Here is a 25,935-nt window from a genome sequence, read left to right on the forward strand (position 1 = left end):
GCACATAGTCACACACACACGCAGATACACACAGACACACAATGTATCTTCCACATGCACGCTGACATTTCCGTTACTAAACTTTTTAACACAATCTTGACAACCTTGTTTGGACAGAACTCCTGAGTGGTGAACTCAATAATGGTCACAATGACCTCTGTGTATGCACAACCCCAGACAAGAGAGACACACTAACAACCCTTAATGTCTGTGTGCGTCTCTGTGTGTGAGCTTATATTTGTGTGTGTGTAAGAGAGAGTTGGGGGGGGGGGGTCTCAAGGTGTTGTTCCCTGTCTTCCTAGCCCCCCTCAGTGACGTTGAGAGTGACGTAAGTGTGGCAGCCTGCACTTTTGTGTCTGCAAGTCCTCCTTCTTACACTGTTGACTTATCTCACCATTAACCAGACTACCCCAACACTGGGGAGACCTGCTTCTCACCCTCCCTCCACCTCACCTTCCTGTCCATAGTCACGCCTTATCCCCAGCTGCCCCCCCCCCCACACACATACACACACACACACACACATTTCCTCCCTCTCTGCCCCTAAAACCTGCCCTTGCCTCTTATTCTCACAAACTGCTCTCTAATCAAAGAGAATGGAAAAAGATGCTGGAGTCATTCCTATCTGGTCCCCCCTGAGGCACTGATCCCAGACAGGTGTGGGAGCCCCAGCAGGTCCTCCTGGAGCACAGCACGGAGCACCACCACACAGCAGAGCACAGATCAGGGCCTCCTGGAGCACAGCACGGAGAACCACCACACAGCAGAGCACAGATCAGGGCCTCCTGGAGCACAGCACGGAGCACCACCACACAGCAGAGCACAGATCAGGGCCTCCTGGAGCACAGCACGGAGCACCACCACACAGCAGAGCACAGATCAGGGCCACAGTGGATCACTCACAAGCTGGGAAAGTCATGTTGAGGATTCTGGCTGGCCTAGTTCTATCAGGGTTGGGAGATTGAATTATGTACGTTCCAGTCTGGATCATATTCTCACCGGAAAACATGAGATGGTAGATGGTCTACTGTACAGGGTCAGGGTGGCTGACATTGAGGCTTTCTATTTTCTTTCTATCTTTCTGTCTGGGTATGGAACTGGGTCTCCATTGAGTCATTGTGTGTGTGTGTGTGTGCGTGCGTGCTTGCACACACACCTGGCTCTTGCGGGGCGACAGTCAGTGTTGCAGAGTGCAGTGTGTTGTTGCAGGTGCAGAGTATTAGGACTGGGTGAGCCCATAGGTGGAATTTCCTGTGCCTGGTGGAAGCGTGCTGTTCAAGGCCACTCCGCCCAGAGCTGCCAGACAGCCATTATGACAGATTTAGTCTAGTGGGACTGAGAGTGAACCAGGGGAAGGACCTCCCACTCTGCCTGTCCACACCCACTATCTAACCACCTGTCTGTCAAGCACAGGGCTTTGTTGGAGAAGTCGCACTGCTACTGGTCCACCCTTCATCATACTTTTCGTGGCTCTCCCTTTTCTTTTAGCCTTCTTCTTTCTTTCTTTCTTTCTTTCTTTTCTCTCAACCTCCCTCAATCAATTATTATTTCTCTCTCTCTCTCTCTCTCTCTCTCTCTCTCTCTCTCTCTCTCTCTCTCTCTCTCTCTCTCTCTCTCTCTCTCTCTCTCTCTCTCTCTCTTTCTCTCTCTTTACCACAATAAATTCCTGCCATTTGGAAAAGTAAGGCATATTTAGCAGACAGGGGAGAACACAGCCCTCAGCCCATCCCCACACCCCCAACAGTTAAAGTGTGATGTGTTTGTACAGAATGGGATGTTTCAACATGGACCCGAGAGGAGTGAGACCTACACTGTTTGCATTGAGTCAACATGGCCTTCTCCCGCTCTCCACCACCCCACTCCCCATCCCCCTTCTCTTCCACTGCCCCCCCCTGTCACTATCCCAGGGTGGCCGCTGTCCAGTGTACCTCAGGTCACAGTTCTGGGGAGAAAAACAACCCTGTCTGATGAACTGTTGTCCGGTTCAGCTTATTTCAAAATATGAGAACAGTGGTCCCAGATCAGCAACACACTGACACCAGGGGGGTAGCAGGGCCTCTCCAGGGTGTTGTGGAGGGTAGCAGGGTCTCTCCAGGGTGTTGTGGAGGGTAACAGGGTCTCTCCAGGGTGTTGTGGAGGGTAGCAGGGTCTCTCCAGGGTGTTGTGGAGGGTAACAGGGTCTCTCCAGGGTGTTGTGGAGGGTAGCAGGGTCTCTCCAGGGTGTTGTGGAGGGTAGCAGGGCCTCTCCAGGGTGTTGTGGAGGGTAGCAGGGTCTCTCCAGGGTGTTGTGGAGGGTAGCAGGGCCTCTCCAGGGTGTTGTGGAGGGTAGCAGGGCCTCTCCAGGGTGTTGTGGAGGGTAACAGGGTCTCTCCAGGGTGTTGTGGAGGGTAGCAGGGTCTCTCCAGGGTGTTGTGGAGGGTAGCAGGGCCTCTCCAGGGTGTTGTGGAGGGTAGCAGGGTCTCTCCAGGGTGTTGTGGAGGGTAACAGGGTCTCTCCAGGGTGTTGTGGAGGGTAGCAGGGCCTCTCCAGGGTGTTGTGGAGGGTAGCAGGGCCTCTCCAGGGTGTTGTGGAGGGTAGCAGGGTCTCTCCAGGGTGTTGTGGAGGGTAGCAGGGCCTCTCCAGGGTGTTGTGGAGGGTAGCAGGGTCTCTCCAGGGTGTTGTGGAGGGTAGCAGGGTCTCTCCAGGGTGTTGTGGAGGGTAGCAGGGTCTCTCCAGGGTGTTGTGGAGGGTAGCAGGGTCTCTCCAGGGTGTTGTGGAGGGTAGCAGGGCCTCTCCAGGGTGTTGTGGAGGGTAACAGGGTCTCTCCAGGGTGTTGTGGAGGGTAACAGGGTCTCTCCAGGGTGTTGTGGAGGGTAGCAGGGTCTCTCCAGGGTGTTGTGGAGGGTAGCAGGGCCTCTCCAGGGCGTCTCTTGGGCTACAGATCATCAGTCCTGAGTCGACCAAGGCCACTAAGCACCTCCGCGTGGCCTGGCTTTCCTGTTAAATCAGGGCTGAGATGCTAAGATGTGTGTTTGTGTGTGTGTGTGTGCGTGCATGTCTGTGTGTGTTTGTCTGCATGTGTGCGTATGTGTTTGGGTGTATGTGTGTTTGCATGTGTGCGTTTGGGTGTGTGTGTGTGTGTGTGTTTGTGCGGGAGCTGAAGCAAGGAAACAGAGCATTACAGCTGCAGTCTGAGCTTAGCCTCGAGCTAATGGCTTATCCACAGGAAGTTCACTCCATCATTGTTCCTGGAGGAACACATGAAAATTCCATGTGTTTCTAAGCCAACAGTACAGCTCCTGAACCACGCAGCAAACATAAATGTCAACAGGTTTATAATGTCTAGTGTATGAGACCATCAGGACTGCTACAGTAGACAGAGCAGTAGACAGCGTCAGTAGAATACATACGACATTGTGAGGATTCAAACCCACAACCCTCCACTCATTTACCCAGCACACCATGGAATAACTGGATCTGCTCTTCATAGATGAATGCATTGCTCCCAGTAGTGAAAAGGTGAATTATGCTGTAGCAAGCTAGCTGATATTGTACTCTTTATTTTACATAAATGTAAGTTCAGAAGTTGGACGAGACCATGTGTGTCCATGAGAGAAGACAGTGGGGGTGCTCTGTACCCTCTACACTAGGGTGCTCTGTTACCTCTGCACTAGGGTGCTCTGTTACCTCTGCACTAGGGTGCTCTGTTACCTCTGCACTAGGGTGCTCTGTTACCTCTGCACTAGGGTGCTCTGTTACCTCTGCACTAGGGAGCTCTGTTACCTCTGCACTAGGGAGCTCTGTTACCTCTGCACTAGGGAGCTCTGTTACCTCTGCACTAGGGAGCTCTGTACCCTCTGCACTAGGGAGCTCTCTACACTCTGCACTCGCTCAGCTCCTAACACGAAACGGGGCCTCATGGGCCTTGTTTACAGCCATCATGGAGTCCTTCAAATAGTCCTTCAAAGAAGACCAGCTTCAACAACAATCTCATGTGTACAGTAACAGCTCAGTCCTACCCTGTTTCTTCGTGTACTGTATTTCACAACACACTAATCATTTGAAATAGTTTGTTATCCCAGGATCTAAACTAGAAATCCTGTTGACCAGAACACATAGAATACATATTACATACTACATAACTTTACTCCACAAAAAATACGATTTTTTTTTGAAAAAACAAACATGTATTGAAGTGCACGCCTCAAAAGAGAGTGAGTGAGAGAGGGGGAGAGGAGGTAAAGGAAGAGAGAGAGAAAAATAGAGAGAGAGCTAGAGGGAGAAACTCAGGCCCAGATTCCAGAGAGCCCCAGCATAGCGTGTGGTTGCTGCAGGGTACAATGGGGCTCTGTGTGTAGAAGGCCAAGGTGGAAACAGGGTCCAGACTGCAGGCATTCCTGTCAGCACAGGCTATGGCCTCTCTCTCTCTCTCTCTCTCTCTCTCTCTCTCTCTCTCTCTCTCTCTCTCTCCATATCACTCTCTCTTTCTCATTCTCTCTCTCCATGTCCCTGTTTCTTTCTATTTCTCTCTCTCATCCCTTTCTCTCTGACTCTCTTCACCCTCTCTCTCTCCCTCAACATTTCTCTCACTGCTCTCAGCCCTGCATGTTTTATTAAGCTACTTTAGAATATTTGCCTTTGACCGAGAGAGAGAGAGAGAGAGAGAGAGAAAGAGAGAGAGAGGGGGGTGAAGGCAGTGGTGCAGCTTGTAAAATGATAAAGTTTGGAGAAACATCAGCTCACAGTTTGTATATGACACTCATACTCCATCTCTGGCCAACAGAAAAACATGGGCGAGGAAGTGAGCTTGCGTGTCTCACACACTGGGTGTTACATGAGGAAAGTAGCAGAGACATGTCAGCAAACGCAGGGGGAAGCACCAGGATGAGTCTGTCTGGCAGAAACCTGCCTGTTTACAGTGTCTGTCTGTGTGTGTTTGTGTGCAGGGGACACGCACACACACACGGATGTGTGTGTGTTTGTGTGTGTGTGTGTGTGTCGGAGAGTGTATGCACCAGCTTACCTCCCAACGAGACAGACAGGAAGTCTTGTTGGACTCTCACTGCCTCTCTGCCCACAGACTCAAAAACATCCTCCCAGCCAGAGGAAGCTGGTCTGGGCCGGAATGTACAGTACCTGGGACACACTGAATCAGTAATCATGTAACCATGTCTCTGTGTGAGGTCAGGCCAGACCAACAACCCATGTGGTCCCTTACCCTGACCCTGACAGCACCCTGTAATTACACTCAAGAAACATGCCTGTAGTCATGGTAACTGGGGTAGGCCATGGAGATATAAAATCAAGGGTCAGTGTGTTTGTACAAAACAACATTTGGAGCCACTCTCGTAATATGGTTACTCAATTAAGGTTAGGGCAAACCTTTCAGAATGAACTCAGGCCTAGTCTTACTGAAACACTTCATGAGCTGGGTGGGCAGCTTTGGCTTGTAATAAACAGATGTCTGATAGGTGTAGGGAATCATGATTGGCAGGTAGTTGACCAATGAAAACCCCAGGCAGATGGGTCTGGGGGTGGTTCTCCACATCAAAAACAGGAAAGGCCTGTACCTGCTGGCCACAAATCATTGAGCCGCTTCAAAACATCAATATTGACCAGAATGGAGCCCCCATTAAAGCTGTTTTTCTGTTTGGCTGCCAGTCAGTTCACAGAGAGAGAAGAAGAAAGAAAAAGGGATATCTATCCGTATATATATATATATATATATATATATATATATATATATATATATATATATATATATATATATATAGAGAGAGAGAGAGAGAGAGAGAGAGAGAGAGAGAGAGAGAGAGAAAGAGTGAGAGGAGGGGAGAGAGAGAGAGAGAGAGAGAGCACATCTTTATTTATGCCTTTTTTTCCAATATCCCTCTCTCCCATCCACCACAGAGCACACTTTCATAGCAAACACCACATTCCTGCCTCCATAGACGAGCTGCAGAAACACCACCAACCCAACTCCAAAGTAAAGTTTACATTCCTGAGGGGGTGGGTTGAGGGAAATTGGGGAAAGGTTGAGGGGGGATTTTTTATTTTATTTTGTGTGTGTGTGTGGGGGGGTGGTTGGGGGGGGTTGAATCTGTCGGAATGTGCCTGCATGGGGCCGGGGTATTACTAGTAGGGGGTATTTTATGGGGCAAGGGAGGAATGCACAAAGCTAACTGAGTTGTTGCCGCCATTTTTCTGCTATTTCCCCTGGCCAAGGAAAAGGTAAACACACAGATATGCTTCCTGTGGGCTTTAACACGGGCCTAAAAATACTGTCAGCATAACACAGACTGGGAACAACATCTGTCTCTCAGGGCTATTTTCAGTTGGAATCGAGGAGGGGAGGTTGGAGGGTTTTCTGAGAGTAAGCTTTCATTATAAGACTGGGTTTCATGAGAACTAATAATGGAAAAGACAGGGAGCTGGGGGGGTGGGATGGAGGAGACGGTGATGTGTTGACAGTGAGACAGAGAGAGAAAGAGAGAGAGAGAGAGAGAGAGAGAGAGAGAGAGACAGAGAGAAAGAGAGAGAGAGAGAGAGAGAGAGAGAGAGAGAGAGAGAGAGAGAGAGAGAGAGAGAGAGAGAGAGAGAGAGAAATACGACACATACAGTAACATAGGACCTCTCTAACAAGGAGGCCAGAGGCTGGTGTCTGTACGGCTTCCTGCTTTGAGCTGTATCAAAGTCAGACTTTACATAACCAAGCTGGGCATGACACAGCCAGAGCAATCCCTCATCTGTCAAAGGACTTCCTCTCCACTAGGATGAAAACAGCCAACAGTAAGAGGGAGAGGGGAGGAAGGAGAAGAGACCAAGAACAGAAAGTTGCTTCGAACAGTGACCCGGTGTGGTGACCCGTGTACCATGGCTGTTTGAGTAACTGTGATGTGTGTCACTCCCCTGGATATATGAGCTATGTACAGATGCATGTATTGGCACTATGTGCATGTCACTTTGGACATCATTGTCTTCTAAATGAATAATGTAAATGCAAGGTACAGGAACAGGTACATAAGCAGTCTCATACTACTGTATGACATGTCAGCATGTACTGCTGTCACCACCATTTGGTTCCACAGTCTGAGACACTTTCCACTCTCACTACATCATCCAAGACAGTGGTTCATTTACATGGTTGAATTCTCTTTGTGTCTCCTCGCAGTCCAGACACGCTCTATCCATGACAATACTGCCCTCTGCTGGCTTAAGGAGAGCATGGCCCGGGGCAGTCTCCCAATCCAAGACCACCACACTCAGAGCCCAACACCCAGAACACCACACCCAGAACACCACACCCAGAACACCACACTCAGAGCACCACTCTCAGATCACCACACCCAGCACACCTCACCCAGAACACCACACCCAAACCCTTTCACACAAACATGACAAATATGTACTGTAAGAGATTGTATCTGTCCTACACAATAACATCAAACATGCTTCTTACCTTTGTTTCACACTTCTGACAGGCCTGTTTTGTTCCAGATTGTCTGGTTCTAGTCCTGATTCGGCTGGTACTGTTCCTGGATGACTGGTTCTACCCCATTTTGGCTGGTTCTTTTTCTTGGTAAGCTGTTTCTATTCCTGGTTCGGTGGTTCTGTTCCTGGTTGGCTGATTTCTGTTTCTGGTTGGCTTGTGGCATGTCTGGCTGACTGGTTCTGATGCCGGTCAACCTGGTCAAGTCTTCTGGATGATATGCACCTGTGGAGGTGGAGCACCCTTTCTGTGGTGACCATCCTGTCAGTAGTCAACCAATCAAGGTGAACATTCAGTCATTATGAAGTCCATACTGCCTCAGCCCCTCCACATTGAAACTTCCGCAGTAAACATTCTGCAGAACCATTCTATTGAGCCATCCTCGAGAATTACCTTAGTGAACCATTCCAGTGCTCCTTCAATAGCACGCACTCATCTCAGACCCTCGACAGGACTGAGTTTTCCTCTCTTCATCTCAGCCTCCCGGTGTGAGCCACCCTGACACCGAGCTCCCTGCTGGCCCATCGCCCCCAGACGGCTCCCAGCCATAATCGCTGTAAGTCGGGCTAAGGGTGCCGTTAGCCTCCAGGCCCGGGGAGACAGGTTCCTGGTGGTGCCTGGGACCTGAGCTGCAGCTCTGGCTTATGGTATTCTGACCCACACACAACCTGACACGCACAAACCTAACCCACAAACACATTCTGAGCCGCACACACATAAACCACACGCAACCCGAACCACAAACACCTGAACCACACTCACAACCTGACCCCCACACACACAACTGAGCAAACAATGGACCCACACACACCCCTGAGTCTGACCGGGGAAGAACCACAAGCACCAACTGTGGTACGTAGATATACATTTATTATGTGTTTAGGTCATACAAAGCATTACAGGTACAGTTGACATCTTCATATTAGACACAGTTTGATAACATCTTTATATTAGACACTGTTTATTTCTTATACATTTCAACTATATAGCAATGACTTAACAGCATTTTATATAGAACTATGTGCGCTACATCTGAACAGTGGTCAGATGGCTGAGCGGTTAAGGGAGTCGGGCTATTAATCAGAAGGTTGTTTTTTCGGCCGTGCCAAATAACGTTGTGTCCTTAGGCAAGGCACTTCACCCTACTTGCCTCGGGGAGAATGTCCTTGTACTTACTGTAAGTCGCTCTGGATAAGAGCGGCTGCTAAATGACTAAATGTAAATGTAATGAACAGCCATGACTCAGCATTCACCAATGAAAGGTCTACAATCCAGCTGAAGACAGGTATTGTTTGAGCTTCATTGTGTCAGAAGCCTTGGGAGGTCCCCAAGGTGGAGGATGTGTGTGTGTGTGTGTGTGGGGGGGGGGGGGTTACACTACACAGCTCATCTTAAAGTATGAATTTAACAGCAGGACTGTTTATTTAGGTCTCCACTCATGAGTGAGAGTGAGAGAGTGGACCTATGTAAATACTCAACGAATAAAATGAACACTTGTGGTGTTCAATTAAAAACTTCTTATTGGAGGTTAGTTGTGGTAAAAGCTTGAAGTTTGCCTTTATCATCATGCCCAGATGGTGCATGGTGCCTTGGCCCTTTGGCTTTTAGGGCCAGACCCCTGGCACACAGTTCAGAGAGCCAGACACAGCAGCACTAGAGATATAAGGAGAAGGGTGGAGAGCAAAACTGCGCGCCCTTGTGGTAGAGTTGCAGCACTGCAAGGGGTGCTGGGAGGAGAAGCCAGAGAGTGCACTTCTGGAGGAGTCACCACTGATCCCTGGATCTACAGGGAGAATAAATGATGTCAGTTGAGCAGTTTCAATAGTTTATTGCCCTCTAAATCTTACAACCGTTAGCCAGTATTTCAGAAGCCTAACCCCCTCTTTTCTTCTGCCTCAATTTAGCCATCCCCAGACCAGTCCAGCTAATTCCTGTCCAACTAATCCCAGACTAACCCTAAACCCCAATGCAGCTAATCCCAGTCTCGCCCCAGCCTAGTCCACCTCAACCACAGCCCAGCCAAGCTAATCCCAGTTCAGCCCCAGCCCAGCTAAATCCAGTTGAGCCCCAGCCCAGCCCTAGTCGATTCAAGACCAGACCTCCAGCTCTCTAGCTCCACCCCTCTCACCCCCCAGTTCTCCATCCCCAGCTTGGAGCAGCGGATGTTGATGGGCAGCTGCAGCACCAGCTGGTTGAAGGCTTGTCCCCGCCTCCTGGTCCAGCGGAAGGTTTCCAAGGCAGCAGTAACGGTCATGTTGCTGTACCTCTTGGGGCTCTTCACCAGGAATGGCCAGGTCCTGAAGAAGAAAGGCTGTCATACAGTACGCATCCAATTTACAGTAGAACGTTTTCCATTCTTAGTTTTGTGCAACTCAAAAGATGAATGTGGAAGTTAAAACCAACAGGAAGGTGTCTCTCCAGGAACATGGTTGGATGGTAAACCTACAGGAAGGTGTCTCTCCAGGAACATGGTTGGATAGTAAACCTACAGGAAGGTGTCTCTCCAGGAACATGGTTGGATAGTAAACCTACAAGGAGAGTTAGCTTTCTGGGAGCAGGACTGGAGAGCTCTGGTTTAACTGATAACTTAACCCTCTTGGGTTGGCATTATGGAGGGCTGTATATCCTAGCAGTGTTGCTGAGCTAGCCTGTAGGAAACCATGGAGGTTACTGTAGGAGACCTCAGCACCATGGAGACTACCGGAAACTGCAGCTTCTGGCAGAGCTTACGGCGTGATGTCTTTAACTCCTATGAAGTTCAGCTGTCCCATGATCAGAGGCAGACTCTCACACCGGCTCAGGTTCACTCTGGGATAGTAGAGCAGGTAGGATAGACACATCTCCTCTCTGGTGCTTAGGCCACCCTGAACACACATACAAATGTAACACATGTAAGAACCACACCCACACACTCACTTGTTGATGTACCTGGTGGCGCTCGCTTGATAACAAAGCTGGAACAACAACTGCATTCTACTCTGTAACAGCAGCCTTAATACTTTTACAGAGACCCTCAAGATCTCTACATAACCTGTACATGACCTTTGATGGTGCCCTCCTCCAGCTACTGCAAGCCTCCAAGCTTTGTTTACAGACAGATTGTTCAGCCAAGTCCACACAGGCTCTGACACATTGGTCTGAAAGTATGCCTCTGTCCCTCCCTCCCTCTCTCCCTGTCTTATTCCTTCACTCCCTACCTGATTCACTCTTTCTCCTCCCTCTCTGCCTGCCTATTTTCTTCCTGGCCTTGCTCCTTCTCTCCCTCCCTCCCTACCTCCCTCGTTCTCTCTCTCCCTGCCTAACTCATTCTCTGCCTCCCTGCCTAACTCCTTCTCGCCCTCCCTGCCTAACTCCTGCTCGCCCTCCCTGCCTAACTCCTTCTCGCCCTCCCTGCCCAACTCCTTCTCTCCCTCCCTGGCTCCTTCACATCCTGCCTGCCACCTTCCCACGCAACTCTGAAACATACCACTCTGTTTTCACAGCTATTGTAAGTCGCTCTGGATAAGAGCGTCTGCTAAATGACTAAAAATGTAAAAGCTGTCTGTGGAGACTGAGATCAGCAATCAGCATGTTTTTCTCGTTTGAGTGTCTCCATAACAAAATGCCTTGTGCCCTTTCATAAAGCAATAATAGTTGTTTTACTGGCCATACTGAACTTTAATGTAGTTATTAAAACAAACAATACTGTTCTGTACTGACATAAACCAAGCAACAAAGTCACAAATAAAAAGTGACACAGTGACGAGGAAAACTGGCTCAGTCTGGGAACAACATGCTAAAATGTGTGTGTGTCAGTGTTTGTGAGTGTACTTGTGTGTGTGCTCTCACCCAGGTCACATTTCTACGGCCTGCAGTGTTGTACTTGCATTCTGTGATCAAACTGTCTGTCTGAAAGAGAAGCAGATGGATTGGATTGTTGTACTTATTTTCAACCAATGAGAGTACAGTCTGCACAGGTGCCATATACAGGTTAACATGTAGACTACAGGCAGTCAGAGAGATGGACAAACAGCCAGATAAACAGATAGATAGATACAGACATAAACACAGCCAGGTTACCCACAGGCAACACGGGCGTCTCCTCCTCCAACAGCTGGAACTCCTGGAAGTTGAAGTCAAACTCTGCGTCATGTGACAGGGGAGGCAGTTCCTGGTTGTCCCGGAAGTGGCGTGTGGTTATGGCGCGGCCAGCCAGATGGGCATGCATTAGCACAGCAAACACACGCACGCCACCAGGCATCTCCTCACCCAGGGCCTGACACACACACACTCCTTCAGGTAAGATCATCACTGCAGTGGCTTAATGAAGGGATTTTGATTTCCGTTACTGGTTGTTGGATTGACCAATTGATGGGAGATCTCACCTCTTGCAGACACTGGTTGGTGCAGTGCCCCTGGGAAGTGTAGTCCTCCATACCAGGTGGTAGCATGTGGTAGAGGCTGACCCACATGCCTGTCTCCAAGACGCCAGCATCAAATTCTCGCAGGGTTGCACTGTGATAGAATCTAAGGCCAGAGCTGTCCTGCAAGCCTTAGGAAAACAAACACACATACACAAACACACACACCAACAGCAAATCATTAAGCAGGGGTAAGGGCTTCAATCAACTTGCCTAACCAGACTAGATGTGTACAGCAGGTACAACTGGTTCTGAGACCCAGACTAGTATAGGACACTGTCGGTCAGGACGGGCCAGGGGGGGCTCTACTACCTGAGAGGAGGCCGGGGTTGTCATAGTGAGTCTCCATCAGGACATACACTGGGTCTGTTGCTGTGCCAATGGACAAGCCTACATGAGGAGGGTAGGTGAATCCCTGGAGAATGAAACGGAAAGGTCACACACACACACACACACGCACGCACACACACATCGACATGCTCAGAGAAACACACAGATATTGATTTGTGAAATATTTTGACCAACAAAAAGAAGAACAGACAGGATACAGGAAGAAGGATTGACCGGAAACAGGAAGTAGGCAGGACCTCTCCACCGATGGCCCAGGCAAAGAAGATGGCCTGGCAGGTGTTGAATGAGTCTGGCATGTTGGGGTGGTAGCACTCATGTCCATGCTCCAACTCCTCCTCACTCAGATTGCTGTCACACTGATACAACAGGATGTGATGGACCAGGTTCTCATGACCTGGCTGAATCATGGGCTGCACCTGGGAGGGAGGGGAAGGAAGGAAGAGAGGGAGGGAGAAGAAGAAGAAAAACAGGAATGGGGAAAGGGAGAGAGTGCAGATAGCAGAGGGGAAAAGGGGAGCGGGACAAGAGGAGAGTGGAAGAGAGATGAGAAAATACTCTGGTAAGATAGAATGAGACAGTTGGACAAGGAGTCATACAAAAAGAGAGTGAGACAGCTTGACAGGGAGTGAGACTGTTGGAGAGAGTGCGACAGCTGGACAGTTGACAGTTGGCCACCAGACAGCTGCTTCGCCTGGATAGAAGGGCAACAGTCTCACACAGAGAAGCTTCCGCTAGGGTCAGCACATCAATATTTACACATTCCTTTCTGGGCTTTGAACCTTGGAACTCAGACACAGACTGACGCTGCTGTTCCAAAGATGAAGCCTTCAGAATGATGGTGATGTTCTGGGAAGAAGCCTTCAGTATGATGGTGATGTTCTGGGATGAAACCTTCAGTATGATGGTGATGTTCTGGGATGAAGCCTTCAGTATGATGGAGATGTTCTGGGATGAAGCCTTCAGAATGATGGTGATGTTCTGGGATGAAGCCTTCAGAATGATGGTGATGTTCTGGGATGAAGCCTTCAGTATGATGGAGGTTCTGGGATGAAGCCTTCAGTATGATGGTGATGTTCTGGGATGAAGCCTCCAGTCTGACATGTGCTGTCCCAGGTTCCTTCTACTCTCAGGGTGAGAGGAGAGAGAGAGAGAGAGAGAGAGAGAGAGAGAGAGAGAGAGAGATAGAGAGAGGGGAAGAGAGAAGGTACTTGCCTGGGTTATGTGGTGCTTGGAGGGTGTTTCTGGTATCCGGAACATCTGGCACCAGTAGGTAGTGTCTCGGGATGGCACTGCCACCTAGGAGAAGTAAATATGACACAACTCTCATTCTTGATGGAGCGGATTCCAAAACTCAGTGGTCTTGGATCCACAAGACAAGTACTGAATGTTCCTTCTATCTTCTCATGAATCATGTCTCACCTGTCTGTTCTTCAGGTCAAAGAACTGTGAACCAGTGGTGCTGGTGTGTGTGGCTGCCGGGGTGAGCAGGCGTAAACTCTTCCTGCCTCTGTTGAGTCCGTGGTAGACTGGCCCTGATGGGCCCACATCCTCACTGTGGTAGGCCCAGATCACACGCACTGTGCTCTCCTGGACACACACATGCAGACAATCTTTAGACATATAAAAGCCCACATGTAAGCCTGTATACACAGGCAAGTACACACATATGAATACACACTCAGAATCATCACTGGTATGGTCATGTTACCACTCGTCCTACTACTATCATAAATCACAAGTATAAAGTGTGTCATCAGAATTAAGTCTAGTAGTTCCAGTCTGCAGTTGTGTGGCTTGGCACCGTGATGTCCTTGTCCTTGTTGTCACAGGTGAGCAGGTCTCTACTGAACCGCAGCCTAGTGTGAGTGCTGTTCTCCCAGCCTGACTCAAGCCTGTAGCTCTGCTGCTCATCCAGGTGCACCTTCCTGTTGGAGTCTGCGTGGTAGTCCTGTACAAGGGGATGACACACAGACACACATGGAAGGTCACACACACATGCAAGCATACACACCTGTCTCAGACTGCAATAATGGAGGTGGTTAAAGTTTTTGAGACAAGATATTGGTCCTGCCTGACTACAAGAAGCTCTCAGCCTAGCAGGGACAGTTCGATAACCGTGTTAAATCCTTGCGTGATTTTTTTTATGAAACGGAAGTGATAATCTTACTTGCAGGTAAGGCGTCCCATCTACGACTCCGCCAATTACAATATCTGACGATGCCATAGCACCGTTGGAAGACAGACCAAATCCCACATATCCGGTGGTTTCCACTTCAACTTCAAAAGAGATCGTTCCTCTGTTAAAACTCCACTTCAGATGGTACTTTCCGTGCGGATCCAACACCGTCGAGTGTTGGAATCCGCTCCCTCGAGACAGAGTTGCATAAAACCAAAAGCAAACTAGCGTTCTGCAATATTTTGTCGGAAACATTTTTTGACTGGACGATGGATAAGCGCACCAACTATGAAAGTATCATCCCGTTTGATTGTATGTTCATTCTATCTGTAAAATAGTTAAAATAAAAGCGGACGAACAAAGCACGCACACAGCTCTCTTCTGGCGCTGCTACAGAGAAGAGATTCATCGTCTTCCCAGAACTGTTGAAACTTGTACCGCTTCTCTTTGATCCATAGACACGTCCTGCTGTGGCCTGGACGAGTCTTCTGTACTCACACAGGACGGCGCCATCCTACTGTAACCAATTTACAGACACCCCCTAGGCTATACAGTAGGTAGACGATGCTGGTGGGTGGACTGAAGCCTCAAGTTTCTGTAACTGAAGTTGGCATAGGACTGCAAATATCACTTTGTCTACAAATCTTTTGTAAAGGTAAAAGGCAAGGTGTATGCCATAGATCAGGCTGCCTACGAGGGTACAACTAACTTTAAGGTGTTATACTTACAGATGAAGTGTAAACTAATTATGTGCAGAAAACAACAGATTGGTTTAAAAACGATTTATTTATACATCATATATTAATTTACAGAATGTATATTTATATATGTGATTGATTTATAGCGTTAAAGGCAGCAGAAATATTTTTCTTACAGTGTCCAGTTCAGGATTCTAGTGCATATATAGTATGGTCATCGTTAATGCATTATAATAATTCTTCATGCACAATAATCCCTATATTATTTTCAGGTGTCTTTCATGGCCCCTTTTTGGCACAAGGCTTTGTGTTATCTGAATGTGAACTGTATAAAGAACAGCTCCTAAACTTAGCGACACAACATAGTGTCAATGAATGAGGCAGTTCATCATTAAGAATATGACTCATTCATCCATCCATACAATGTCTGTTGTATGTTCAATTCAGAACTAGCAACCCTTTAAGTCAATTGTAATAGTATCACAGGCACATGAACAATAGTCTACACACTACAATGTCAACATGACAGTCCCTTATTAAAGATCTAAACACCTGAAGAATGCTTTGATATTACAGAGCATCGTGGCCATTACTGTTAAGATGGCACTTTGTTAACAGGTATATATAGATATAACATATAACCAGTTTATAAAATATCCATTTCTATGGTGCAGTTTTAGGCTCAAATGTTTATGCAAATGTGTATAAAAAAAAAAGAAACCAATAAATTAGAACAACTTCTGTATGAACAAAAGCTTCATCAAAATATTTCAATCTTTTGGCATTATTTATGTTATTCTCATTTGTGAACTGTTGTTTTAAATCAATGGATCTGAAACAACATGGTCCCGCAAACAGCTAGTACAATCCAAAGTATCAATCAGTCCTTAAGTCAGTCTGTCTATCAACTCATCAGTTTGTCTGTATGTCACTTGTCAGCCAGTTTGTCAGTCTGTGTCTGTGTGCTTGTCAGTCTGTCACCCACCAGTCAATTAGCCTGTCAGTCTGTCAATGAGCCTATGTTTCTTCATTGTTTCACTGAAGCCCAGATGATAAGCCCTATTACTACAGCCAGAACCACCAGAACCACTATCAGAATGCACATCTTCTTACGAGATTTACTCTGTGGAAGAACAGATGCAACAGATTATACAATGCAAATGGAATAGGAAAACTACTTACATGTTGTCCAATGTTTCTCTTACAACAATGGATAGTTTAATCAATGTTTCTTATCCTTAACCCTTTGATACACAACATGGGTCTAAAGTGACCCGGGAGAGTTTAGATTTTCAATATCTTTGCTAAAAAATAATTTAATCGTTCAGTATTTCAGGTATTCCTCAATGAACTTGTTTTTGGTCATCACAAGTCTTTATTTTAATTTTTTCTTTCTTACGTTTGGAATAAAAATCATTTTTGTAACACTACCCCTCTAATGCACAACATGGGTCTAAAATGACCCGCATTCATTTCCTATGATATTTCATGTATGGATGAGTGTTTCTTTGCCATATCTTTTGAAATCAACTCATTTCATAATTTAATATTCCAAGTATTCATTAAATATCTTGTTTTGATTGCCACAAATACTTAATTTTCTTTTTTCTTTTCTTACTTTATGAACAACCATTGTTTTTGTGTTACTACCTTCAGTTTCCAGACATGGGTCAAAAATGACCCATGTGTATTCCTATGGAGTTTTATAGGATTTTTGATATTAGTTAATTTTTGCAACTTGGAACATATTTACTGTGGATAACTATTCACCTGTCACACACACACATGTCCTGAAATTCAACAACTTTGAAATGAAGAGCTGCAGCAGCAAAAGGGAAAGAGTATAGAAGCATCAAACAGGCATCATGGCCTCTATCAGTTTGACCCTCTTTGCAGGGGAGGACAAGAGCCTAGATGTGGCCATTTTCAGCAGCATTCAGGTATTTGTGTGACTGCTTCCTGGCTAATTGCAGAAGACGGTTCATTCCCAGTAACTTTGTCACCAGAGATAAGCAGTGTTCGCAATACATGCCCAGCAAGTCTGCAACATGTGGAATTATTCTGGATGTGCGATCATGTGAGGGTCCCATATGTGGTAGACTGAGTGCTCTACCCTTCCAGTGTCCCTCTGACTGGAAAGCTTATTGAGAAAAACCTGAACATTGCGGGGACTCTTCACCAGAACAAGCCAAACATACGAGTCACAAAGACATCCAAATGAAGGGACATGCCAAGTTCCAAATTTGTTCATGGTCACGTTGCCATTCAATTTGGATTTAACGGCAACATGACTATGGTGAGCTATGTGCTGAAGAAGGGAAAGGCTGTTGTCCTTCTGAGCACCATGATGATGGCAAAGCAGTGGATGACAATGTTGTGATCCAGTACTGTAATAAAAGAAAAGCAGGAGTGGACACAATGGACCAGATAGTTTGCACTACTACTACTCATGTAAGTGGAGAACACAGAGGTGTCTGGCACAATGTGCTGGATGTTGCCACCCTCAATGCCAACACTAACTTCTACACCAACACCCTCATTACATGGGTGGTGTGACCCAAGGGGCAGTTCATCAAGGAGCTAGGCAAGGACCTTGTCATGCCAAATAAAAAGTGCATGAAGGCCAGGTCACAGCTCCAAAAGTATATTAAAGAGGTGATGGAAAGATGTGGGGTAAAAACTAAATGCAACTATCACCCAGCCACAAGAAGAGCTCTTATCATCAAACTTTAAGAAGCCGAGGATATCCTCAGATCTTTTTAGCCCCATTGTGGCTTTAAACATTGGATTTTGTAATTGGATCCAAAAACTTTCCCGCAAGGCCACATTTAGGATTATGTATTCCCATGCAAGGAGGGTCAAACCGTTAGAGGCCATGAATTCCTGTTTGTCGATGCTTCTCCACTGATGCAGCCATGTTGAGCTGTAAAATGTGTGGCAGGTGAACAGTTATCCACAGTAAATATTTTCCAAATTGCAAATATCCTAAGTTTCTATCAAATTCCATAGTGAATCCGTATGGGTCATCTTAGACCCATGTCTGTAAATTTGATGTAATACCACAAAAACCTTTTTTGCTCAGAAAGTAATAAATACAAACATTTAAATGATGATTTGTGGTACCCAAAAACAAGGTACTTAGTGAATAATTAGAATATTCAATAATTAAATGAATTGATTTCAAAATATATAGCAAAGAAACACTCAGCCATACACAAATGTCATAGTAAATGAATAAGGGTCATTTTAGACCTATGTTGTGCATTAGAGGGGGTAAGCATAGCTTGTGTATCAAAGGGTTAAGATGTTCACTTGGGATTAAGATTGGCATGATGTAGCCATACGGCCTGGGTGGTTACCTGGTAATTGGCGGCCTGTGCCAGCTGCTGAGTGGCACTCCGGACACTGATGTCAGCGGTTTCCACGTTGGCCTCAATGCTGTCTGAGAAGGTAGACGGTAATGGGATGCGTGGCAGGAGGAAGTCATTGTGTAAGAAGGCAGGAAACAATAGAGGAGGACAGAGGAGGAGACAAGTTAAGAGGAAACGTGTCATTCTGCGACTCCAGTACCTGTCTCGTGGGGCTGTGACGGACATGTGTTTGAACTAGCAACACAACAAAACAGCTCTTACCGATCATATCCCCCTGCTCGTGGACCATCATCCCCAAGTCTTTGAAAATGTCGTTAATGTCAGTGATGTCAGACTGTAAAACACCAATCAAAAGATTTGAGTCATTAGAGTGACTGCTTGAGAGAACTCCCTAACCCACGACTGCTGGTAAACAACACTCATCAAGACTTCCTGAGGAGAAAAGTGTGTGAGAATTGACGAACCCAGTGCTGCTAGTTACCCACCTCCAGCTGCCTGATGGCAGACTCTCTCTCCTGAATGAGCTGCAGGTCCTCCACAGTGATGGAGACATCCTGGACCTGGTTCTGGCTCTGGTACTGAGCCTCGCTGGGCACAGGAAAGGGCAGGGGAGACTATACGTTGACATGCAGTAAGTTGTGGCCAGACTAGCCACTGCAGCTCTCATGTGCAACATTGGACAGCATTTAAAATATGTCAAGTACCATATGCAGAGTGACAGCTACCTATAAACAAATATATATATATACCTACAGGATAGATGTGTGTGTGCGTGTGCATATATCTGACCTTTGGAAAGGGTTTCCATTTCCTACATCATCAGCCCCTCCCTATTGGAACAAGTAAGATGAGAAAGATGAGACAATGAAGAGACACATAGGGCCACTTTTGAAGATTTCATACAGGCAAAGGGGCTATGGGGCCAGTGGGCTAGCATTGGGATCAGAGTTAGGGTGAGAGTATTGCTGGCCCAGCCTGGATTACAACTCACTGATATTCTGGAACTGGCTCGGACTCTAGCAACAAACTCCTTCTCTTTCTCGGCTGCTTGTCTCTGCGTCCGCTGGAAGGCGGCGAGTGCGTCGGAGAAGTCGTTGACCAGGCGATCCTTCAGGAGCTTTCTTTGGCGCTGCACACAAACACTGACGTTTAGACATTGACTCTCAGTCGCTACATGCCAAATTCAAAACAGCCAAGTGTGAGGAGTGAGACAACAAGTGTGTGCTTAAGAGCGGGCAAACCACACTTTTTCGTTGTTTACCATAACCGATCTATAAAACATATGTTTGTAATCAACTATTTCTTTTGTTTGACATTTCCAAGACTGTTCAGTAAAATAGGCCTTTGGGTGTTTGTGAGCTGGAACACATGGTGTAAGGTTTAACCAGCTTTAATAGTGACTCAACAGGAATGCATTAATTGCTCTACCATACCACACACCCACACACAGACATACACATGCACGCACACACACATGCACGCACACACACACACACAGAAAAACACATGCAGAAACCGACACAAACCACAAAACAAACATGCATGCTCAACACACGTTTCAGCAGGGGTTCATGGTGTGAGGAGGAATGCTAAACATTTCTTGTCCACATTTGGAAATTCAAACCTCAACACACCAAAGTACACAAATAAAACTCTAAATCTCTTACAAAAGATTTTGAAAGTTCCCCTTTAGTTTTCCACTAGGTGAATGAGCAGAGTATGAGAGACCAGCTTTGAGTAACAATGTCTGGTAAGGAAACTACATCTTGCAATGTTACATGACTACCTGTAGATGGGGACGTTTGCTTGAGAAATGCCAAACAACAAACCGGTTTTCCAGGTGCTTTAACTACCATACATCAAGATGGAAAGAACGACAACACTACTGTGATGTTGCTGCCCTGAAAACATGAGATAAAATGTTTAAAGTAAAACAGCTAAACAACACTAAGTGTTGACAACTGCACCTGTTCTGTTGTGACGGGTAGGGAACTGAACTCCTTAATGTAGCGGTCAGTGTCTTTGACTAGCTGGTGGACCTGCTGCTTCTTCTGCTGCCTAGACAGGAGAGACGCAAAGTGGTGGGGTCAGAGGTCAGGCCTGGATTTAGGTTGGGGGTTGAATCTTGCCATTTGGGTTGAATCTTGATGTTTTTCTTTGGGAGGGGGGGGGGGGGGGGCTATAGGAGTAAATACTCAAAAGCTAGTTAATAATATGTATATGTATCTGAATTACAATAAAACAGTAATATAACAACAGTAGAACCATAGTGGAACCGCAGTAGAACTCACAGCTGCAGGCGGAGCTCAGGTGAGTCGTGGGCCGATCCCACATTATTCACACTCCTCTGGATCTCACCAGCTGGCACAAAAACAAAAAACTGGTGAATCCTACAGGTAAATGATTTGACTATGTCACTGACATCACGCAGGTTCTAATGCACATGTGGGTTGCAACTAAGTTTGATTATTAGAAGGCTGAATGCCTCTTCTATGCCAGTTAACAGCAGTGACTGAACATTATTTTTTTAAACCTTTCTCCCATCATACATTGTCCCATCATATTTCTTCTTAACAAGGCACTTTTTGGGTCTCTGCTTTAAAGATATGAAATGCAAGAGTGCTTAAGCACTCACTCTTTAGCATTGCGTTTGTACACTTGACGTTGCATTGTTGTTATTTTTAATACATGTAAAAACGTCAAAAAACTGAAGAAGTTGGTTGTTTCCTTGAATATCAAACGTTGGTGTACACACATACTTAGTTGTGTTATCTTCTGGATGTTGGAGCTGATGGTGCTGGCCAGCATGTTAGGGTCTCGAGGGATTCCAGCCTGATAAGACATGATGGATTCATAGGAACTGTCTGTTCCCTCTCTCTTTTTCTTTCTGTCAAAGACACACAGATAAGTCAGTCATATCAATGGCATTATCGGGCAACACAATGTACAGTCAAAGATAGGCTACTACACAAATTGTATAAATGGAATCTCCAAATTTGTATTTGGAGTTCTTCAAATAAATGAATTATTATAATGTAGAATCAAGATGAAACAAAGCACCCTTATGCGACAGCTGTGATAGGTAATCTGGCAGGTGTCCTTTGCCTGACGTAGGAAGGCCACACACAACATCCGGAAATAGAATAATACACTTTATTCTACCACGACTATGTGCACAGTATTTTCCTTTGGCAACTTAAGCTGTACAAAACACGTTTCTGCTTACATACATGACAATGTCAGCAACCAGAACTAATGATAACCCTTAATAACAATGTAGCCTTTATGCTATCAGATGTGAGAACGTCGTTTCAAGAGCTGCACAACTCGCCAGTTTTCAGTCCAGGAAACTAATAGGCTAGGTACTTCTTAAACGAAGGTACAATGTCACTGAAACAAGTAAGTTGGTCGTTTACCTGAGTATTAAACTAGCCTATGAATTTTTGCTTCGTTCGTTTTTTACAACAAATCTATGTGCAGACACTAGCTACATTTACCTTCCGCAGTTGCTGCAAACGGCTCCGCCTTGTCTCTACTTCCTTATGATCGTCCAGTCATATGACGGGTGGCAATGCAACGTTGACAGTAACAATAAACCGGTTATAGCCTACACTACTTATTTCGAAAATGATCAGGAATTGGAATGAAAGAACAAACCAACCAATTTCCTATGTTATTGTAAACTGGATGGATCAATGAGGCCAAATGAAAAGGCAGTTTTTGTCAGGTAGCCTACCATATTGAAATGGAAGCTGTTTTAATGTAACCATAGATAAATAAGAGAAGAGCACAACGATCAAGTATTGGCAATCCTTGCTACTAGTATCTACAAAATATGAACGCACCATTTTACATTGCTACCATTTTTCAAGAGTTTAAAAATAAAACGAGTCAATGTATAAAAAAAGTGTAGTTCTGTCTTCTGAAATCCAGTGTTGGGCCCATCAGGGGCGAATCTAGGTTCCCACTTTTGGGGGGGCTAAGCCCCTAGATAAAACCTATTATTTTTCCTGTGACCCAGCAAAACTAGGTGGGGTCTGGGGGCATGTTCCCCCAGAAGAAATTTGTGAAAATATCCTTTTAAATAGTGTTCTCTAGTGAGTTTTAGGAAGATGTTTTTTTTTTTTTTGGGGGGGGGGGGGGGGCTTATGAAACTTTTGAGGGGGCTCCAGACCCCCCAAAATAGGGCTAGATATGCCCATGGGGCCCATGACTGATTTCAATGTTACTGTAAATCAATAAAATACTTTCCAAGCAGGCTACATTTCAGAAACAAGCAACATCCAGATTTAAATAAAAATCTCCCACCCACTCATCAACAAGAACTACATGTGGATTTACTGATAGTACCTTTGCCATGTTACAATATTTGGTACCTAAGTAGTTCAGACTGATAATAGACCATGATGACTGCTATGATTGATTTATTGCAGTGACTCAGCATAGTAAAAGTTAAGTCTGGCAGTATTACAGTGGATAGCATCAGTAGCATGCTCAACCTTTATGTGCAAAATAATCCATATGTATTGTATATTTTATATATTATTACATATATACTTAATTGATTGTAAAGTGGTGTTTGCTACCTCTCAAACTGGAAACCCTCAAAATGAGGTTGTATCTTAATAGGCTTTTCTGGTTAATAAAACGGTCAAGTAAAAATGTGTAGAATACAGGTGATCTGTTGATACCAGCTGATAGTCTGGCAACAACACTCCAGATCACGTAATAAACACATTTATATCAGATGAGTGTCTATTTAATATTTTCAGAGTTACAATAAGATGAAAACATTTCTTGAACCAGGGGTAGAACAGAGCATAGATGATAGGGTTTAGTGTGGAATTAAAGTAGCCCAACCAAACAAATACCTCAACCACTGCAATAGGTGTACCAAAGTTAATGTAAGGATCTATGATGGCATTGACAAAAAATGGCATCCAGCAAAATATGAACACACCCACCACTATACCTAGTGTCTTGGCTGCTTTTCGCTCTGAGCGCTTTGACACTGTGCCCCTTACCTCCTTAGGTGCCCCCCCTATTCCGTGACTGGAGTCATCTATCTTCCTGGCATGTTTCTTAGCTACCTGGAAGATCTCAGTATACAAACCCACCATGATAGACACTGGAAAAAAGAAATTCATGATGGTGTCTAAAGCCCCCCACAAAGAGTTGAAAACTATCATACATTCACCATGACATTTTACAGAATCCAGGAAGTTCTCTAATCCTGTCATGTAAGCCTTAGAGTAGAGGAGTCCATAGGTGTACAGAGCTGCTATTACCCAGCTGGCTGAGATCATGATCCAGGCCACAGGCATGGTGATGCGGGATGAGTAGAGCATAGGGTTGCAGATTGCCTCATGGCGGTCGATGGCGATGGAGACCAGGTGGTAGATGGAGACAGAGGTAAAAAACACATAAAAGCTGTAGTGGATGAGACAGAAACGGTTACCATAGTACCAGCATCCTTCGACAGCACGAACCATGCTGAAGGGCATCACAGTTAAACCTAGTAACAGGTCAGCAAGGGCTAGAGACATCACCATCATGTTGGTTGGACTGTGGAGCTGCTTGAAGTGGGCGATGGAGATGATGACCACAGAGTTACCCAGGATGGTGACCAGGATGCCCACCAGGAACACCAGGTAGAGAGTTACCTGAGCCCCAGAACTGAACCCTGACCTGGGGCAGGACAGGTTAGAGGCTGGGTAGCACCACTGGTCCTCAGGACTGTCCATGACCACCTGTGAAATAAATACTTCAAAAGAGTTGATGCAATTGCACTGGTACAATACATCTATTTAAAATATACCAAAGTGTATACTAAATCCCCATTTGTCCCAAAAATCATATAGTACAAACATGACAACCTTATGAACATTATAACTTACAGTGGAAACACAGTGAAGGTACAAATACACTTACAGTTCGAATAAATAAATGTCCCAGGTAATCAATTGATTGATTGAATGCTCTAAGAATAAAGTGAAGAGAACAATTGCATTTATATCCTTAAACTCACTATGGTACAACCCTCTTCTGCGTCTACAGCACCATTGGCGACATGAAACTGCATACTGCTAATAATTTGCATATGCATAGGGGGGGTGTTTGTGTGTTTTACTGTGTGTGCTCCATCCTAAACATATTTAGTAACATGTGTGTCTACAATAACAATCTAAATCAAATAAACATAGATCCACAGCGTGGGCTTCATTCTGGTACCTACAGTGAAACACTTGTGAGCAAATTAACCAAACATTTGCATTAAAAATAATTCCTGGCCAAGATATGATATTAGTTATGTTGGTAAATATAACGTCTTACTTTCTGAGAACCTAAAAAAGCTGATGGCATAGTTCTAGAAAAAAGTTATACAATTCCAAAGTTGATTGTAACAATGAGAGAAAGAAAGGTTTCCTTATTGTTTCATAGGAAAACAAAAACAAAACAGCAAAAACAGTCCCTGAGCAACATAATATTTGATAGGCAATTCATTCATGGTGGAATCCCACCATTTGGACACAAGAGAGAGACATATACCATGTTTGGAAGTGTGAGCGTGCAGGAGCAGTATGCTTCTTGAGGGTTAGCCTGTTATATTATGTTGGTGGTACTTTGTTTGTTTCTTTGGTACTGTATGTGGATTTGGCTGAAATGCTAGCATCACAAATAAACCACTGTAGGTACTATGCTCTACAAAAAAAAGAAAAAAGAAAAAGAAAACAGCTACTTTTTAAGGTTATCTTACTGTACAGTTACAGATTCTGTAATCTCTACACATCCCTAGAAACTGAGAAATTGGACAATGTTCAGGGCTTGATGGTATTTCTGAGAATTTGCAAAGAGGCCTGTTAGACAAATGGCATTGAAGACCTGACTGACCCTTCCAAATGGTTGTTCCAGAATCTGGTAATGATGATGATGAAAAAAGGATGGCTTGTACAGAATCATGTTGTCGGGATTCAGGTTTGAATCAAGACGCAATACCCTATGTAGCCTCAGCTCAGAAATATATAGAAAATGTTATTGTTGTCAACACTTCATCATTTTCTCATCTAAACATCAGATCAATTATCTGATGATCTTGCACTTTTTCTGGTCTTTCATGAGTAAGTGTGTGTTGTACCTTTGTTATATTGTATACTGTCATCTACAAAGTTGACGATCATATGGACTGTTGAGGATGTAGTATAGACCTGTACATATTATTAATGTTTATGTTATTGTAGATTTGTGTGTATATAAGGTGCAAATAGACAACGCACTCAAGATAAATCAGCCAGCAACTGTAATTGCAACCTGACTAAGATAACGCAAAACTCCCTGAATCGAAGGAATACTTTACCAAAAGAACCTTTCGGTTGAGTTCCACAGACCCTTTAACAACTGAAGTCATCACTGCTGACACAACCTCCCGTCTTAGATGTACAATGCAAGGCCCATTTCTCCCCCCTTCTCCCTG

The 25,935-nt window shown here is 45.3% G+C and overlaps 3 protein-coding genes across 5 annotated transcripts; all 3 read right to left on the bottom strand.

The window, feature by feature from the left end:
• Positions 1 to 8,323: 8,323 nt before the first annotated feature.
• moxd1 (monooxygenase, DBH-like 1) lies at positions 8,324 to 14,800 on the bottom strand. The gene is made up of 12 exons (XM_084700169.1): positions 14,387 to 14,800; positions 14,021 to 14,167; positions 13,639 to 13,806; positions 13,432 to 13,515; positions 12,456 to 12,635; positions 12,181 to 12,283; positions 11,833 to 11,999; positions 11,532 to 11,723; positions 11,297 to 11,356; positions 10,199 to 10,332; positions 9,597 to 9,765; positions 8,324 to 9,251 (listed from the first exon to the last, which is right to left on the bottom strand). The coding sequence occupies exons 1-12, from the start codon at positions 14,648 to 14,650 to the stop codon at positions 9,099 to 9,101; spliced, it is 1,821 nt and encodes a 606-aa protein (XP_084556295.1). The 5' UTR covers positions 14,651 to 14,800; the 3' UTR covers positions 8,324 to 9,098.
• A 362-nt stretch (positions 14,801 to 15,162) lies between these two features.
• Positions 15,163 to 22,114, bottom strand: stx7l (syntaxin 7-like). Of its 3 annotated transcripts, none has more exons than XM_084700852.1 (10): positions 21,962 to 22,114; positions 21,224 to 21,351; positions 20,756 to 20,825; positions 20,432 to 20,522; positions 19,456 to 19,593; positions 19,254 to 19,294; positions 18,950 to 19,052; positions 18,726 to 18,798; positions 18,453 to 18,535; positions 15,163 to 16,216 (listed from the first exon to the last, which is right to left on the bottom strand). In XM_084700852.1, the coding sequence occupies exons 2-10, from the start codon at positions 21,306 to 21,308 to the stop codon at positions 16,121 to 16,123; spliced, it is 780 nt and encodes a 259-aa protein (XP_084556978.1). In that variant the 5' UTR covers positions 21,309 to 21,351; positions 21,962 to 22,114; the 3' UTR covers positions 15,163 to 16,120. The 3 variants fall into 3 exon arrangements, with proteins under 3 accessions (XP_084556978.1, XP_084556979.1, XP_084556980.1); XM_084700853.1 differs by having other exon boundaries at positions 21,881 to 21,973; XM_084700854.1 differs by lacking the exon at positions 21,962 to 22,114 and adding an exon at positions 21,525 to 21,841.
• A 1,071-nt stretch (positions 22,115 to 23,185) lies between these two features.
• LOC146287040 (trace amine-associated receptor 13c-like) lies at positions 23,186 to 24,208 on the bottom strand. Its single transcript, XM_084700256.1, has one exon. The coding sequence runs from the start codon at positions 24,206 to 24,208 to the stop codon at positions 23,186 to 23,188; it is 1,023 nt and encodes a 340-aa protein (XP_084556382.1).
• Between the last annotated feature and the right edge of the window lie 1,727 nt (positions 24,209 to 25,935).

This window comes from Hypomesus nipponensis, chromosome 6, assembly GCF_054491055.1.
Source record: "Hypomesus nipponensis isolate SF chromosome 6, ASM5449105v1, whole genome shotgun sequence".
Classification (NCBI taxonomy): domain Eukaryota; kingdom Metazoa; phylum Chordata; class Actinopteri; order Osmeriformes; family Osmeridae; genus Hypomesus; species Hypomesus nipponensis.